This window comes from Carcharodon carcharias, chromosome 9 (assembly GCF_017639515.1).
Source record: "Carcharodon carcharias isolate sCarCar2 chromosome 9, sCarCar2.pri, whole genome shotgun sequence".
NCBI lineage: Eukaryota > Metazoa > Chordata > Chondrichthyes > Lamniformes > Lamnidae > Carcharodon > Carcharodon carcharias.
Genome location: NC_054475.1, coordinates 114,534,682 through 114,550,478, shown reverse-complemented (window position 1 = coordinate 114,550,478; position 15,797 = coordinate 114,534,682). Strand labels below are relative to the sequence as shown.

General features: G+C 41.9%; 1 protein-coding gene across 6 annotated transcripts in view; it reads right to left on the bottom strand.

Annotated features, from left to right (window-relative positions):
* The window catches only part of diaph2 (diaphanous-related formin 2), an 865,163-nt gene that overhangs the window by 584,370 nt on the left and 264,996 nt on the right, over positions 1-15,797 (bottom strand). For all 6 annotated transcript variants that reach the window (XM_041195327.1, XM_041195330.1, XM_041195331.1 and 3 more), the window contains one exon: positions 4,794-4,868. In XM_041195327.1, the coding sequence (XP_041051261.1) occupies positions 4,794-4,868 (75 nt within the window). The remainder of the gene's footprint in view (positions 1-4,793; positions 4,869-15,797) is intronic.

The following is a 15,797-nucleotide window of genomic DNA, read 5'->3' as shown; positions in this document are numbered from 1 at the left end:
TAAGGCTCAAAATTCATAAAACCTAATACTGTATTACTAAAATTTTAATATGCTTTGGTGCACTGGCACCAAAGGTGCCAGTGTGGGGAGCTGGAATTGAATTGAATTGAATTAAGCATCCTCAGCGCCCTGAAGGAACATGGCATTGTAGGGGTAAAAGCATAGGCTCAGACATTTACTGCACAGGAGGCCATTTAGCCCATCATGTCCATGCCAGTCAACAAAGATCTGACTATACTAATCCATTTTTCCAGCGCTTGGCCTGCAGCCCTGGAGGCTATGGCAATGCAAATGAATATCTAAATATTTCTTAAATGTTACGAGAGTTTCTGATTTAATCATCCCTTCAGGCAATGAGTTCCAGACTCCCACCACCCTCTGGGTGAAGAAATTTCTCCTCAACTCCCCTCTTAGCCTTAAATCTATGCCCCCTAGTTATTGACCACTCTACTAATGGAAAAAGTGCCTTCCTCTCCAAACTTATCTATACCCTTCATAATCTTATACACCTCTATTAGATCCCCTCTCAGTCATTGCTGCTCCAAGGATAACAACCCCAGCCTATACAATCTTTCCTCATAGCTCAGACTCTCCAGCCCAGGCAGCATCCTGGTATATCTCCTCTGCACCTTGTCCAGTCCAATTGCATCCTTCCTGTAATGTGGTGACCAGAACTGCACACGATACTCCAGTTGTGGCCTAACCAGCATTTTATACAGTTCCAGCATAACTTCTCTGCTCTTGTATTCTATGCCTTGGCTAATAAAGGCAAGTATCCCAACTGTCTTCTTAACCACCTTATCTACCTGCCCTGTACCTTCAGGGATCTGTGGATATGCACACCAAGGTCCCTCTGATCTTCAGTACCTTCTAGGCTCCTACCATTCATAGTGTAATCCCTTGCCTTTAAAGCCTTCCCCAAGTGCATTACCTCACACTTTTCCAGGCTGAGTTCCATTTACCACTGCTCTGCCCACCTGACCAGTCCATTGATATCTTCCTGCAGTTTATGGCTATCCTCCTCACTATCTACCATCCTACCAATGTTCGTGTCATCTGCAAACTTCTTGATCATTCCCCTTACATTTAAGTTCAAATCATTTATGTACACCACAAACAGCAGGGGCCCCAGCACTGAGCCCTGAGGAACTCCAGTGGAATCAGACTTTCAGTCACAGAAACGTCCCTCTACCATCGCCCTCTGCTTCCTGCCTCTCAGCTAGTTTTGGATCCAATGTGCCACTTTGCCTTGGATCCCATGGGCTCTTAATTTCTTAACCAGTCTGTCATGAGGGACTTTATCAAAAGCCTTGCTAAAGTCCATGTGAACCACATCAACACTCCTGGTTACTTCCTCAAAAAGTTTGATAAAATTTGTCAAACATGACCTTCCTTTAACAATCCATGTTGACTATCCCTGATTAATCTGTGTCTCTCCAAGTGTAAATCTATTCTATCCCTCAGAATTCTTTCTAGTAACTTCCTCACCACCGAGGTTGGACTGACTGGCCTGTAATTTCCTGGTCTATCCCTTCCTCCCTTTTTAATAATGGGACAACGGTAGCAGTCCTCCGTCCTCTGGCACCTCACCTGTGGCCAGAGAGGATTTGAAAATTACTTCCAGGGCCCCTGATATCTCTTCCCTTGCCTCCCTCAACAGTCTGGGATACATCTGGGCCTGCGGATTCATCCACTTTTAAGGCTGCTAAACCTGTTAGTACCTCCTCTCTCTCAATGTTAGTTTCCTCTAATATTTCACAGTCCTCCATCCTGATGTCTATATCTGTGTTGTCCTTTTCCATTGTAAAGATCAACCAAAAGTATTCATTGAGGACTGTACCCACGTCTTCTGGGTCCACACACAGATTACCTCTACGGTCCCTAATTGGCCCTACTCTTTCCCTAGTAATTTTCTTGCTCTTTATATATTTAAAAAACCCCTTTAGGTTTTCCTTTATTCTACCCCACCAATGCTTTCTCATGCACTCTCTTAGCTTTCCTAATTTCCTTTCTAAGTTCCCCTCTGCACTTTTTATACTCCTCTAGGGAATATGCCATATTGAGCCCTCAGTATCTGCCATTACCTTCTCTTTTTTCTTAATCTTAACTTTTATGTCACTTGACATTCAGGGTTCTCTAGACTCAGTTCCCCACCCCTTTGTCTTTACAGGAACATATTTGCCCTGTACTCTCGCTATTTCCTCCTTGAATGCTCCCCACTGCTCTGACATAGTTTTATCTGCAAGTAGCTGCTCCCAGTCCACTTGAGCCAAATCATATCTCATCTTAGTAAAGTTAGCCTTTACCCAGTTTAGAACTTTTATTCCCAGCCCAACCTTATCGTTTTCCATAATTATCCTAAATCTAACTGACTAATGGTCACTATCTCCAAAATGCTCCCCTACTGATACGCCTTCCACCTGCCCAGGCTCATTTCCGAATATTAGGTCCAGAACTGCCCCTCCCTTGTTGGGCTTTCTACATACTGGCTAAAAACATTCTCCTGGATGCAACTAAAGAATTTTGCTCCTTTCCTACCTTGCACACTAAAACTATCCCAGTTAATATTTGGGCAGTTAAATTCCCCGACTATTACTGCCTCATTATTCTTACACTTCTCTGAAATTTAATTACATATTTGATCCTCTATCTCTCCCTGCCCATTTGGAGGCCTATAGTATGCACTCAACAGTGTGTTTGCCCCTTTTGTGTTTTTTACTTCTACCCCATATGCCTCCTTTGATGATTCTTCCAAGATATCATCCCTCCTTGCTGCTATAATTGATTCCTTGATCAATATTGCGACTACCCCCCATCTCTATCTCATCTGAATATCGTATAACCAGGAATGTTGAGCTGCCAATGTACCCTTCTTTTAGCCAACTCTCAGTCATAGTTATGATATCACACTCCCACATGTCTATATGTGCCCTCAGCTTGTCCGTCTTATTCCTCAGCTCCTTGCATGAAAATATATTCAATTTAGTCTTGCTAAACTCACTCCTTTCTTATCTAGCCTACATTTCCTCTGCCTTCCAGACTCACTTACTAGCATTTTAACTTCTAATTCCATCTCAACTTCTCTTCCATCTGAACTACTTTTCAGGATCCTACCCCCCTGCCAGTTTAATTTAAATCTGCCCCAACAGTCTCCCCGCGAGGATGTTGGTCCCGTTCCTGTTCAGATGTAACCTATCCAACTTGTTCAGGTCCTGCCTCCCCCAGAAACAGTCCCAATGCCCCAGGAACCTAAAGCCTTCCTCCTGCACCATCTCTCCAGCCACGCATTCATCTGCTCTATCCTTCTGTTCCTATGTTCATTGCTGCGTGGCACCGGGAGTAATCTGGAGATTACTACCTTTGAAGTCCTGCTTTTCAATTTCCTACCTAACTCCCTAAAGTCTGCTTGCAGGACCTAATTTCTCTTTCTTCCTATGTCATTGGTCCCAACATGGACCATGACCTCTGGCTGTTCACCCTCCCCCTTCAGAATGCCCTGCAGCTGTTCTATGACATCCTTGACCCTGGCAACTGGAAGGCAACATACCATCCTGGAGTCAAGTCCATGGCCGCAAAAGCACCTGTCTACTCCCCTCACTAACAAATCCCCTACCACTATTGCCCTTCCACACTTCTTCCTCCCTCCCAAGCAGCTGGACCATCCACAGTGCCATGGTCTTGCCTCCGGCTGGCTTCCACAGAGGAAGTATCACGCTCACTGTTTTCCAAGGCCGAAAAACAGTTTGCAAGCAAGATGCACTTGGGATTCCCTCTCTACCTGCCTGGTCCTCTTCTTCTGTCTGGCAATCACCCATTTATTCTTTGCTTGCACTTCCTTAAGCTGTGGGATGACCATATCCTGAAACATGCTATCCATGAAACTCTCAGCCTGTCAGGTTTCAGGATTTTATGGCCTATTTTCCATGAGCCTTGCACCATCACCTGGAAGTTCCCCTCTAAATCACTCACCATCCTGACTTGGAAATGTATTGCCATTCCTTCACTGTGGCTGGGTCAAAATCCTGGAGCTCCCTCCCTAACAGCACTGTGGGTGTACCGACACCACATGGGCTGCAGCAGTTCAGGAAGGCATCTCACCACCATCTTCTCAAAGGCAATGAGGGATGAGCAATAAATGCTGGCCTAGCCAGCCCACATCTCATGAATGAATTTTTAAAAATGATTAAATGTAGTGCCTTCAGTAAAACCAGAGAGAGAGTGAGTGTGTGTGTGTGAGAGAGAGCACGTGATAGAGAAAGAGCAAGAGAATTGAGAAATAGAGGCAAGGAGATGAAAAATGAGAGAGAGAGACAGAAAGAAAGAAAGAAAGAGAGAGACAGAAAGAAAGAAAGAAAGAAAGAGAGAGAGACAGAAAGAAAGAAAGAAAGAAAGAAAGAAAGAAAGAAAGAAAGAAAGAAAGAAAGAAAGAAAGAAAGAAAGAAAGAAAGAAAGAAAGAAAGAAAGGAGAAAGGTAGCAAGAGGCAGAGAACAGCTGGCAACTGTGGATCTGTACTCAATCTCACCAACACCTATCAGAAAGAAGGGAAGGAAAATACTAAGTTTGGAATAAACTCTAAATTAAGTCCACCATTTTGGAACAAGTACAAAAATGTATATTATAGTTATATGAGGAGAAAAATTGTGTTGAATAGCTGGCCATTTAGAGTACAATGTGAAGAATACCTGAACAGTATATCACAAAAGTTTTGAATGCCTTGGTGATTTTTTTTTGAATCGCCAACTCTTCTCCACATCATCTTGTCCTTAAATTGAAACAAGTGGTGAGTACTTACTGTTTTTTGTCCAAAAGTTTCTCCAAAGCATCAAGCATGAGACCAAGTCCTTCATGACCAAAATTATTAACCCAGCTGAAAAGCAAAAACATTTATTAATTATATTTATGCTGCTAGAAAATACATGGAAGAAAGAAAGTGGAAGATTGTTAGAAAATATAATCAACTATCCATACATATATTGGAAAGTTCTACAAACTGCACTTGATAGATAGGTTTGTAATTCCCTTAACTATTCAAAACAAACACATACTGAACAAGGCCAAAATTTTGAGAGAGGCTGAGTCCTTGAGGTAAAAATGTTAATCTTTAAAGTCACAAAAATAACTCTACTGATGAATTCTGAAATGTCACTTTTTGTTTCATACCTTATTTTGTAAATTACATATTATTGCAATGAGAAAAAAATGGCAAATAAATGGACTTAAGAGAAATTTTCTTCCGCAATTTGATTGGTGCACTTTCTATTAACATTTATCGTAGTTTTTTCTCTGGTCATTCAAATAGCTTGTTCCCATTAAATAATTTCTCATTGATGGTTTTCTTAAATCAAATAAAAATTAGTTAAGAAATAGTTAAATCCAAAGTAATTGCTGATTTACCTGATAGTTGTAAATCAATAATGTTACAGCTTAGACTTTTTCCTCGTGTGAAAATCTTGGCATAAACAACTGTGTTCCCTTTCAAATAAGACTTCCATTCTTTGTATTCTGCCATTCTGTTAGTACAGCCCGAGTTTCAATTAACCTTGATCGTAGTAAATTGCTTTTTGGAGAATAAGTAGGATACCCACTAAGTTTCTTGTCAATTCTGACACGAAAACTATCACACCATTAAACCATTTTGCTGATGCTTTCAAGTGTATAATTTCAAAAACATGACTCATAAGAAAAAAAAGGCAGGAAAATACTAAAGAGCATAATATTTAGATAACTAAAATCACTCCATGGCTAGTTAATGGACCCTCTTCAGAAAGCTGCTCTTTTATTTAGAGTTCTGTTAAATTTTATAGCTAAATGTTTTCCCTTATTTCTCATGCATATCTTCAAGTTTCCAAATCCATATCTGGGGGGTTACATGTTGGAAGTAAAATGAGTGGGGCTATGCACCCATGAAGTCCTCCCCAAAACTAAAACCCATCGGATACAATTGGAATCTTAATCTTCTGAAACCTTAAATGTAAGGTAATTTTCCTTTTATGTCAAACAACCAAAATGTTAACAGTCATCATACTGTGATTTGCAATGGGATAGCAACCTATACAGTTGTGTTTTCAGCTATTGATTTGTTCTCATACAAGTCCACAATTAAAAATGATGGCCTAGAAATTTGCTTATGTCAATCACATTCTCGTAGTGGCATGGCTGTCATCGTAGTCCTGTACTGCAGCTGTTGACCAGGTAGTCACATGCCATTGGCCTCTTTGGCCAATAGCCAGCCTGTAACGTGACATCCAAAATTATAACGCCATGTGTGAAACAGAACCCTGGCAATGGCTAACAATGATTGTACGTGCAAATCTGGCAACATAAAAGTTAGCCTCTCCTTCAATTTTCTTTTCTTCTAAAACATTAGTAGCTGAAATTGGCAATCAGGTCCACAAGTACCACCAGTTCTCCAAGATCTATTTCAAATAGCCATTCTTGAAGTGTGAAACTGGACATTCAGTGTTGTCAGGGTATTCCATCATGGAGGTCTTCACAGACAAGACCAAACTAAAATGACTTAATATTCATCCACAGGCCCTGGATAGCAACCAGGAGTGCGAACTATGGCTGATTTTATTGCGCCCAATGGCACTGAGGCTATCTGTAGCACCCCAAATGATGTCTTAGCTGAGATCTGAAAACCCAGATCAGAGGACCTTAAGCCCTGTATAGTTCAGTGTCATATGACATAATTATTTATTGTACTAATAGCTAGCAATGCATACATTTGCATATTGATGAAAATTATTACCTTATTACCTTGCATACATGCCTGCCCAACAATGAAATAACAATCCACTGATAACTATAAAGATGAACAGGTATTGTATCCTGTTATACTTATGTTATCCCTCAGTTCAAAAGTTGAATCAAAATGGTTTACAATAGCTGAACTAAATTCAAATAATCCATTAGCAATTACTAGTACTGTAAACCTCCATGTTTTAAGAATACAATGCGAAAAGCATTACATTGAGAAGGTTACACATTGCAGAATTTCTCAAGTCTGAGCTGCAAGAGATCTATTTTTTGAGCAACAAAAGCCAGCTCATTTCATACATTTCAACTGAACTCAGCACTTCACATTTCTTGATGAATGACATGACATTTGTTTAGGACTACAACATATGCCAGGAAGCAAAATTAATATGTTGACTTGTGTAGTAATTCAGAGCCAACCAGAGAGCATCTTAACAAGGTTGAATAAATATTTTTACACAAGTTTTTCTCTGCACCTTTGCACCCGTTTTAATTTCTGCTTCATTTTAAAAATAACTGAAAAAGGATTGCCATGTACCAATGACCATTACGTCCTTTCCATCCTAAAACTCACTCTAAATATTTTATTCTTCTGTATCCATTTGAAGTCATTTGAGATGCTTTGCAAGTGGTTAAACAACATATACAGCTTTTCATAAGACCCCTGACAGGACTTCAAATGCTTTACATAAAAGACAACATTTGATCAACAAAACCTTTAGACAGAGTAAACAGAGCATCCTACTAAACTACAGAAAAGACAGTTCATAGCATTTTCACAAAGAGCACAATGTCAGAAATAAAGTTACTCATCAAATTTGATGAAAAATCCAGTAATGAAAGGCTGTAACAAAAATGCTCCTGATTCTTGCACTGTATATAGATTGCAAGTTTACTAAGTTATTGAATTACAACTTAATTTTTCATAGGAACCTTTAAACCCCTCGGTTTTGCTCTGCCAATCCAATTAGATGAGGGCTGTTCTGAACCTCAACTCCATATTCCATGAAATCTATCTCAGTTTTGAAGCTTCAATTGACCTATCATCCACATTCTTTTGAGAGATGGCGTTCCATATTGCTACTAATTCTAGTACGAAAAAGTGCTTAATTTCCTTCCTGAATTGCCTAGCTCCAATTAAATCCCCTACAAAAGGAAAAAGTGCAACTGCAGAAGGTGCAACAACTGCCCCTTTACCTCCTCCTTCCTCACCTCCCAAGGGCCCAAATATTCCTTTCAGGTGAAGCAGGCTTCACTTGCACCTCCTTCAAGTTGGTCTACTGCATTTATTGCTCCCAATACGGTCTCCAATACGGGAGACAAATGCAGACTGGGTGACCACTTTGCGGAACACTTTCGGCCTGCCCACAAGCATTTCCCAGAACTTCCTGTTGCTTGCTACTACACCATCCTGCTCCCATGCCCACAGGTCTGTCCTTGGCCTGTTGCAATGTTCCAGTGAAACCAAATGCAAACTGGAGGAACAGCACCTCATCTTCTGATTAGGCACCTTACAGTCTTCTGGACTTAGCATTGAGTTCAGCAACTTCAGACCATGAACTCTCTTCTATCTACACCCCATTTTTCAAAATTCATTTTTATTTTTTATCCACTTATTTTTATTAATTTTTATTTTCATTCATTTATTCATTGTTTTATCTCCCTTTTTATGCCCCGCCCCCTACTTACTTCATTTTCAATCCCTTATATATATCCTCTATCTGCCTTGGATGGCCAACCTCTTCTGTGAAACATTGGCACTGATCACCACTGCCATCGCCTACCAAGCCGGAGTGGTAATGTAGCTGCCCCTCCTGCGGTCAGAGCAGGGGTACAGGACATCACGGCAGGCCTCCAGACTCGAGGGCTGCAGTCTTCCTGCCTTTCGGGGCCATATCTTCTTTGCTGCAGTCCTGGGCTGGAAGTACGGAGCGCAGCTGTACTTTAAATGTGGTGCCTGGTGTGACGAAGCAGTGAGGTAACGGCGTAGCAGGCGAATCGGAGCCTGCCCACCATCAAAACGGCTTGTATCCCAGGAATACATAATTAATGTGGCGGGTTTGGGACAATACGGCATGGAAACATGCCATCGCGGCCAGCGGGTAAAACGATGGCACTTAGTGCAAATCTGGGATAATTCCGTCCAATACTCGAATTGGGGCAGAACCAATGTTTTATAAAGGTTGATTATAGATTTCTTGCTTTTGTACTCCATGTATTGCAATGGGGGAATCGTGCTGAGCCCTGACTTCCAACTCCGGTCTTTGGCATGGGGCTGGAGGCCGGACTCTTGATTCCACCTTCTGCCAGACACACTCTGCAGAGCACTTCACCGCGACTGTTGAGCAGCTCTGTCAGTAGGCGGTGATCATGGAGAGCGACATCTTCCAGGAGCAGAGCCAGAAGCCCTGAGCTCAGACTGAGGGGGGAGTGGAGTCAGAAGCCCTAACCTTGGCAAAAGTGAAGGGGTAGAGCAGAAGCTTCGAGGAGAGGGAGAGAGCAGCAGCAGGCCAAAGAAGCAGGAGCCCTCAAATGGTAAGCTGCAATGTGGTAGGAGCAAGAGCCATAAATAGAGCAACTTGAAGCCTTTGTCAGCATCTGGAAAACTGGTGAGGGAAACTGGAGCAGGCATACAGCTGCTAGAAACCAAGGAAGACTCTCTGGACAGCACAGAATCCCCAAGCCTGAGGAGCCCCAAGATGAGGCAGGTACCTTTTGTGATCTGTAAGGCAAGGTAATCTAGCTCACACGGTCGAGGAGAAATAGCAATAGGAGTACTATGAGTGCGCCGGCTCCCAACCCTATTTCTTTGCTGCATTCACTAACCGTTGCTTGCCGCGTCCAGCAACAAATCCCTGCTCCCTTTGCTCTACAATCAAATCCGCAACACAGCTGCTTCAAGATGGAGTTGAGCTCTTGCCAGTTTTCTTGTGTGTGTGGAGTATCGGATCACACTCATCCAATGTAAAAAGTTAATTTGAGATGAGTTTTTCATGAATGTATTTATGGGTTTGATGTTTGTGGAGTAAAAATCACTGTGCTGGAACTTTTGTGCATTCCCTGTGCTGAAATCCTGTGTTACACTATTTATAAAGCTCAATGTCCCATTGCCTTGTTAACCACTTTCTTAATGTGTCCCCAGGTCTCTCTATTCAGACACACCCTATGGAATTGTACTCTTCAGTTTATATTATCACTTCCCATTCTTCCTACCAAAATGTTTCATTTCAAGTTTTTCTGCATGTAATTTCAACTGCTACATGTTCACCCATTCCATCAGACTGTCAATGTCCTCTTGAAACCTATCACTGTTCTCCTCATAGGATACACCACAGTGACACCATTGCCACTCAAGATCCAAAACCCAGAGCTGAAGCTCCCCTAGCTAATGACACTTTTTGAATGCGGTTGCCCAGGACACAAGAAGCGTGGAACAGTTATATATCTTATGAAAGACATTTTTCAATGTAAACATTACTTCAGAATTACACCCTTATAATAAAATATTTCCTTTTTAAAATTATATGTCCACAAGGTATTGAGAGAGCCTACAATGGTGATCAATATTCCTCACTCAAAGAAACCAGGTCAAATCATGGATCTCTTCAATGTGTGATCCTGCTATGCACAAAATAGCTGCTCCATTTGCCAACCCAAATCACAGCATCTCAAAGTAATTCATTATTTTTGTAACTTCTCAAAATTGTGAAGGGACTATAAAGGCAAGGTTTTTCAAATATATATTTTTTTCTTTTTATACCTGCTCTGAATTCAGATTTTTCTTAATTATGCACAGTAAAGCTCAAAATAATTAGAGGAGATTCAGACTGTTGGAAAAAATACAATGACTAGCAATGCTTATCCGACTACAACAGGTAACTGTACCAAATCCAATTACATGCTTCTATTTATAGATAACTTCTAGATTCTTGCCTTGGCACCTGAAGAAATATTCTATTCTATATACTGGTCTATATAAACTCAGTTTAGGTAAAATATATGTCAGGAAGATTTAATAATGTTATTGGAATTTATTGTAATATAGTGGTGTGGGTGTGTGTGTGAGACAGACAGAGAGACTTAACTGGATTAAGGGCAACTGGTCCAGAGGCTTTGATGTAAACAGTAAACATGGGGGAAATTTAGAATGTAAGGTGGAAAAAGATATTTGCGTTTTTATAGAAAGCAGACTAGATTGTTTTCAAAAGGGGGATTGAAATATTACACCTAGCCAGGTGAAGTTTGGAAATAGTGCGTTTATTTTTCCCGAAGATTACCGGTAAAACTTAGTGATATGAGAGATTTTTATTATCAGAAAGGTAAAGTCCAAAGACACAGTGAAACAATGGGAATTTGCATTCAAAGGGGAAAATATGTATAAAGGAGAAAAGGCTGGGTGTAAGGGTACACACGTTTAAGTGCTAACAAGTGTGAAAAGCCTTCAGCATCTATGCCTCAAGCTGCTGTCTTCAAAGAACTGAAGTTAAGAAAACTCACTTTGAACTCCTCTGGTTCAGGGTATTATGTGTCACTTTGCCTGGGTCTTTTAAAATCTATGTGTCTTACTGTTGCCTTAATGAAAGTGTAACTGGGGGTTAGATGAATTAGGGGAGAGAAGTTATCATTGTAGCAATTTGTAGATCTGTGTATGTATTTAAAATCATTTCTTCTATTAATAAAAGTTTAAGTTAGTTTGGTAAGAAACCTGAGACTTGATGGTCTTATTACTGCTGAATTTAAGGCATGCACCTTAAAATTTACACAAATTGCAAAATAAAATTGTGGCAGTTGTTTCAAGTTTCTCTTTGGGATTTGAGCAGCCCAGCATTCACCATCAGCTGTGCCATGACATATAAAAACAAAAAGCAACTAGCTTGCAGAATAAATTGTAAATATACATTTAATATTTGAAAAGTTATCAAATCTAGATTTTCAGCATCTTTTCAGAATTGATAAGATCTAAAAACATATTTGGAAGGAAAGCACTGTTGTTAGTAATATGAACAAATTTTTAAAAAGTTAATTTGCTAAAGCTTCTCAAATGTTTTTTGGAATGCATTCAAACTTTTGGTCTGTCCATCCTGTGGCATTAATCACGTTATTACACAGCTGTTCATGCAATGTTAGAGGTTAACATACAAGGCAAGGTGTCGTGTGCAATACAATGCATGCAGACTCTTGCTCCCATTCTACTTTAAACTTTCACCTCAAGATACCTCAGGGCTAAATAAAATGGATTTGATGGCACTTTCAGAGAAATTGAAGCTTTAGAGCAAGATCTGGGAATCAGGTTTAAAAAGAGCTTCTCAAAGTATTATTTACAGAAGCGACGGATGATATACAACCAGGTACGAAGGATGTTTAATTTGTCAGGTAGAGTGGGATATTTGGCAGAAACAGAATTTGTGCTTATGCACTTCACTTACAAGTGGTTACTAATAAATTTGTTGACTAATTGTCATCATAGGATTATACAAACCGCAGGATTTGATTAATACATTATGCATGTTCAGAGGCTTCAAAGAGTACAGGGACTTCCTCCTCCACACAGCAAGAAATTAGTAGCTGACAGGACTGGAATTTTATGTGCTGTTGCAGTAGAATGCATTTACGTGAGCTAATATTCTTTTTTTTATTACTCCACATCGGAATTTGATTCGAACAGCTCACACTTATTCAGGCTTGAATCTAAAGTATCCTGGCATCAAGTATACACTATGAAACATCACTAAAAATAAGGTGCCTCAACATTATCAAAACTTGATGGTACATATGTGAGTAGCCATCATGTTAGCAACTAATTCTGTTGCTTAGTTTCACTGCTACTGTAATCTACAATGTGATTGTGATTTAATTATGACTTAATAGACAGACAAATAAGCATAAAAACAAAAAAACTGCAGATGCTGGAAATCCAAAACAAAAACAGAATTACCTGGAAAAACTCAGCAGGTCTGGCAGCATCAGCGGAGAAGAAAAGAGTTGATGTTTCCAGTCCTCATGACCTTTCGACAGAACTTGAGTGAGTCCAAGAAAGAGTTGAAATATAAGTTGGTTTAAGGTGTGTGGCGGGGGGGGAGAGAGAGAGAGAGAGAGAAGTGGAGGGGGTTGGTGTGGTTGTAGGGACAAACAAGCAGTGATAGAAGCAGATCATCAAAAGATGTCACAAACAACAGAACAAAAGAACACATAGGTGTTAAAGTTGGTGATATTATCGAAACGAACGTGCTAATTAAGAATGGATGATGGTAGGGCACTCAAGGTATAGCTCTAGTGGGGGTGGGGGGAGCATAAAATATTTAAAAATATTTAAAAATAATGGAAATAGGTGGGAAAAGAAAAATCTATATAAATTATTGGAAAAAAACAAAAGGAAAGGGGAAGCAGAAGGGGATGGAGGAGGGAGCTCAAGACCTAAAGTTGTTGAATTCAATATTCAGTCCGGAAGGCTGTAAAGTGCTTAGTCAGAAGATGAGGTGCTGTTCCTCCAGTTTGCGTTGGGCTTCACTGGAATAATGCAACAAGCCAAGGACAGACATGTGGGCAAGAGAGCAGGGTGGAGTGTTAAAATGGCAAGCGACAGGGAGGTTTGGGTCATTCTTGCGGACAGACCGCAGGTGATCTGCAAAGCGGTCGCCCAGTTTACGTTTGGTCTCTCCAATGTAGAGGAGACCACATTGGGAGCAACGAATGCAGTAGACTAAGTTGGGGGAAATGCAAGTGAAATGCTGCTTCACTTGAAAGGAGTGTTTGGGCCCTTGGACGGTGAGGAGAGAGGAAGCGAAGGGGCAGGTGTTGCATCTTTTGCATGGGCATGGGGTGGTGCCATGGGGGGCGTTGAGGAGTAGGGGGTGATGGAGGAGTGGACCAGGGTGTCCTGGAGGGAACGATCCCTACGGAATGCTGACAGGGGGAGTGAAGGGAAGATTTGTTTGGTGGTGGCATCATGCTGGAGTTGGCGGAAATGGCGGAGGATAATCCTTTGAATGTGGAGGCTGGTGGGGTGATAAGTGAGGACAAGGGGGACCCTATCATGTTTCTGGGAGGGAGGAGAAGGCATGAGGGCGGATGCGCGGGAGATGGGCCAGACACGGTTGAGGGCCCTGTCAACGACCGTGGGTGGAAAACCTCGGTTATGGAAGAAGGACATGTCAGAGGAACTGTTTTTGAAGGTAGCATCATCGGAACAGATGCGACAGAGGCGAAGGAACTGAGGGAATGGGATGGAGTCCTTACAGGAAGCGGGGTGTGAGGAGCTGTAGTCGAGATAGCTGTGGGAGTCGGTGGGTTTGTAATGGATATTGGTGGACAGTCTATCACCAGAGATTGAGACAGAGAGGTCAAGGAAGGGAAGGGAAGTGTCAGAGATGGACCACGTGAAAACGATGGAGGGGTGGAGATTGGAAGCAAAATTAATAAATTTTTGCAAGTCCCAATGAGAGCATGAAGCGGCACCGAAGTAATCATCGATGTACCGGAGAAAGAGTTGTAGAAGGGGGCTGGAGTAGGACTGGAACAAGGAATGTTCCACATACCCCATAAAGAGACAGGCATAGCTGGAGCCCATGCGGGTACCCATAGCCACACTTTTTATTTGGAAGAAGTGAGAGGAGTTGAAGGAGAAATTGTTCAGTGTGAGAACAAGTTCAGCCAGACGGAGGAGAGTAGTGGTGGATGGGGATTGTTCGGGCCTCTGTTCGAGGAAGAAGCTAAGGGCCCCCAGACCATCCTGGTGGGGGATGGAGGTGTAGAGGGATTGGACGTCCATGGTGAAGAGGAAGCGGTTGGGGCCAGGGAACTGGAAATTGTTGATGTGACATAAGGTGTCAGAAGAATCACAGATGTAGGTGGGAAGGGACTGGACAAGGGGAGAGAGAAGGGAGTCAAGATAACGAGAAATGAGTTCTGTGGGGCAGGAGCAAGCTGAGACGATCGGTCTACCGGGGCAGTTCTGTTTGTGGATTTTGGGTAGGAGATAGAAGCGGGCCGTCCGAGGTTGGGCGACTTTCAGGTTGGAAGCTGTGGGAGGAAGATCCCCAGAGGAGATGAGGTCAGTGACAGTCCTGGAAACAATGGCTTGATGTTCAGTGGTGGGGTCATGGTCCAGGGAGAGGTAGGAGGAAGTGTCTGAGAGTTGACGCTCAGCCTCCGCGAGGTAGAGGTCAGCGCGCCAGACAACAACAGCAAAACCAGACAAATAAGCATTTGCATTGCAATCTTTGGTCATTGACATGCTAATACAGACATGTCAATTGTCAACAATGACTTCATCTCTTGAATGTGGTGTGCTTTTGGACGTTCTGAGAACATGAAAAGTGCTAAATAAATGCAAAAGTTCTTGCAATACTGAGATGATTGTATTCTACACCACCACAAAATTCTAAAAGAATCTACACACTATCAGAACAGATTCATTCAGAAATTACAAACGATGTTTTAAAGTTTCAGTAAAATGTCTGCTGAGATGTAACAACTTTTTGTGCTGATCAATATGAGGAATTTTAGTGCTGGAGAATGGAACTCTTTCAGCACAACACCACTCACACGTGCAAGATGGCAAGTAAGGCTCCTCTCGTGACCCATGCTTCAGTCCTAATGTAGATGGACGCTTAAAAAATAGAACACTTTGGGCGGAATTTTCTGTGCCCACTGGTGTCGGGCGTCATGGCAGGCGTGAACAGACAATATGGCAGGAAGGCCAAAAATCAGATTCACGACGTCGTGAAAACAGTTCACAATCATTCGCTCCGCCCATCAGCGGCAGGCCGTGTTTCCCGCCATCGGATATCCGGAACTACATTTCAATATATCTGCATATCATTATAAGCACTGTTCATTGGAATCATCCCCCACACCAGATCATCCAGGTACGTCATCGTGATTGCAGGTGTTTCACATCGACATGCAACTGACGAGCTGCACTTCGCTCGAGGCTTTAAGGCTTGTTTATCTACCTTGCTTCAGGCAGCACTCGCGGTCATCAACGCCAGTCTTCAGAGGCAGCATCACATCACGATTAGGGGGGCCCATGGACATG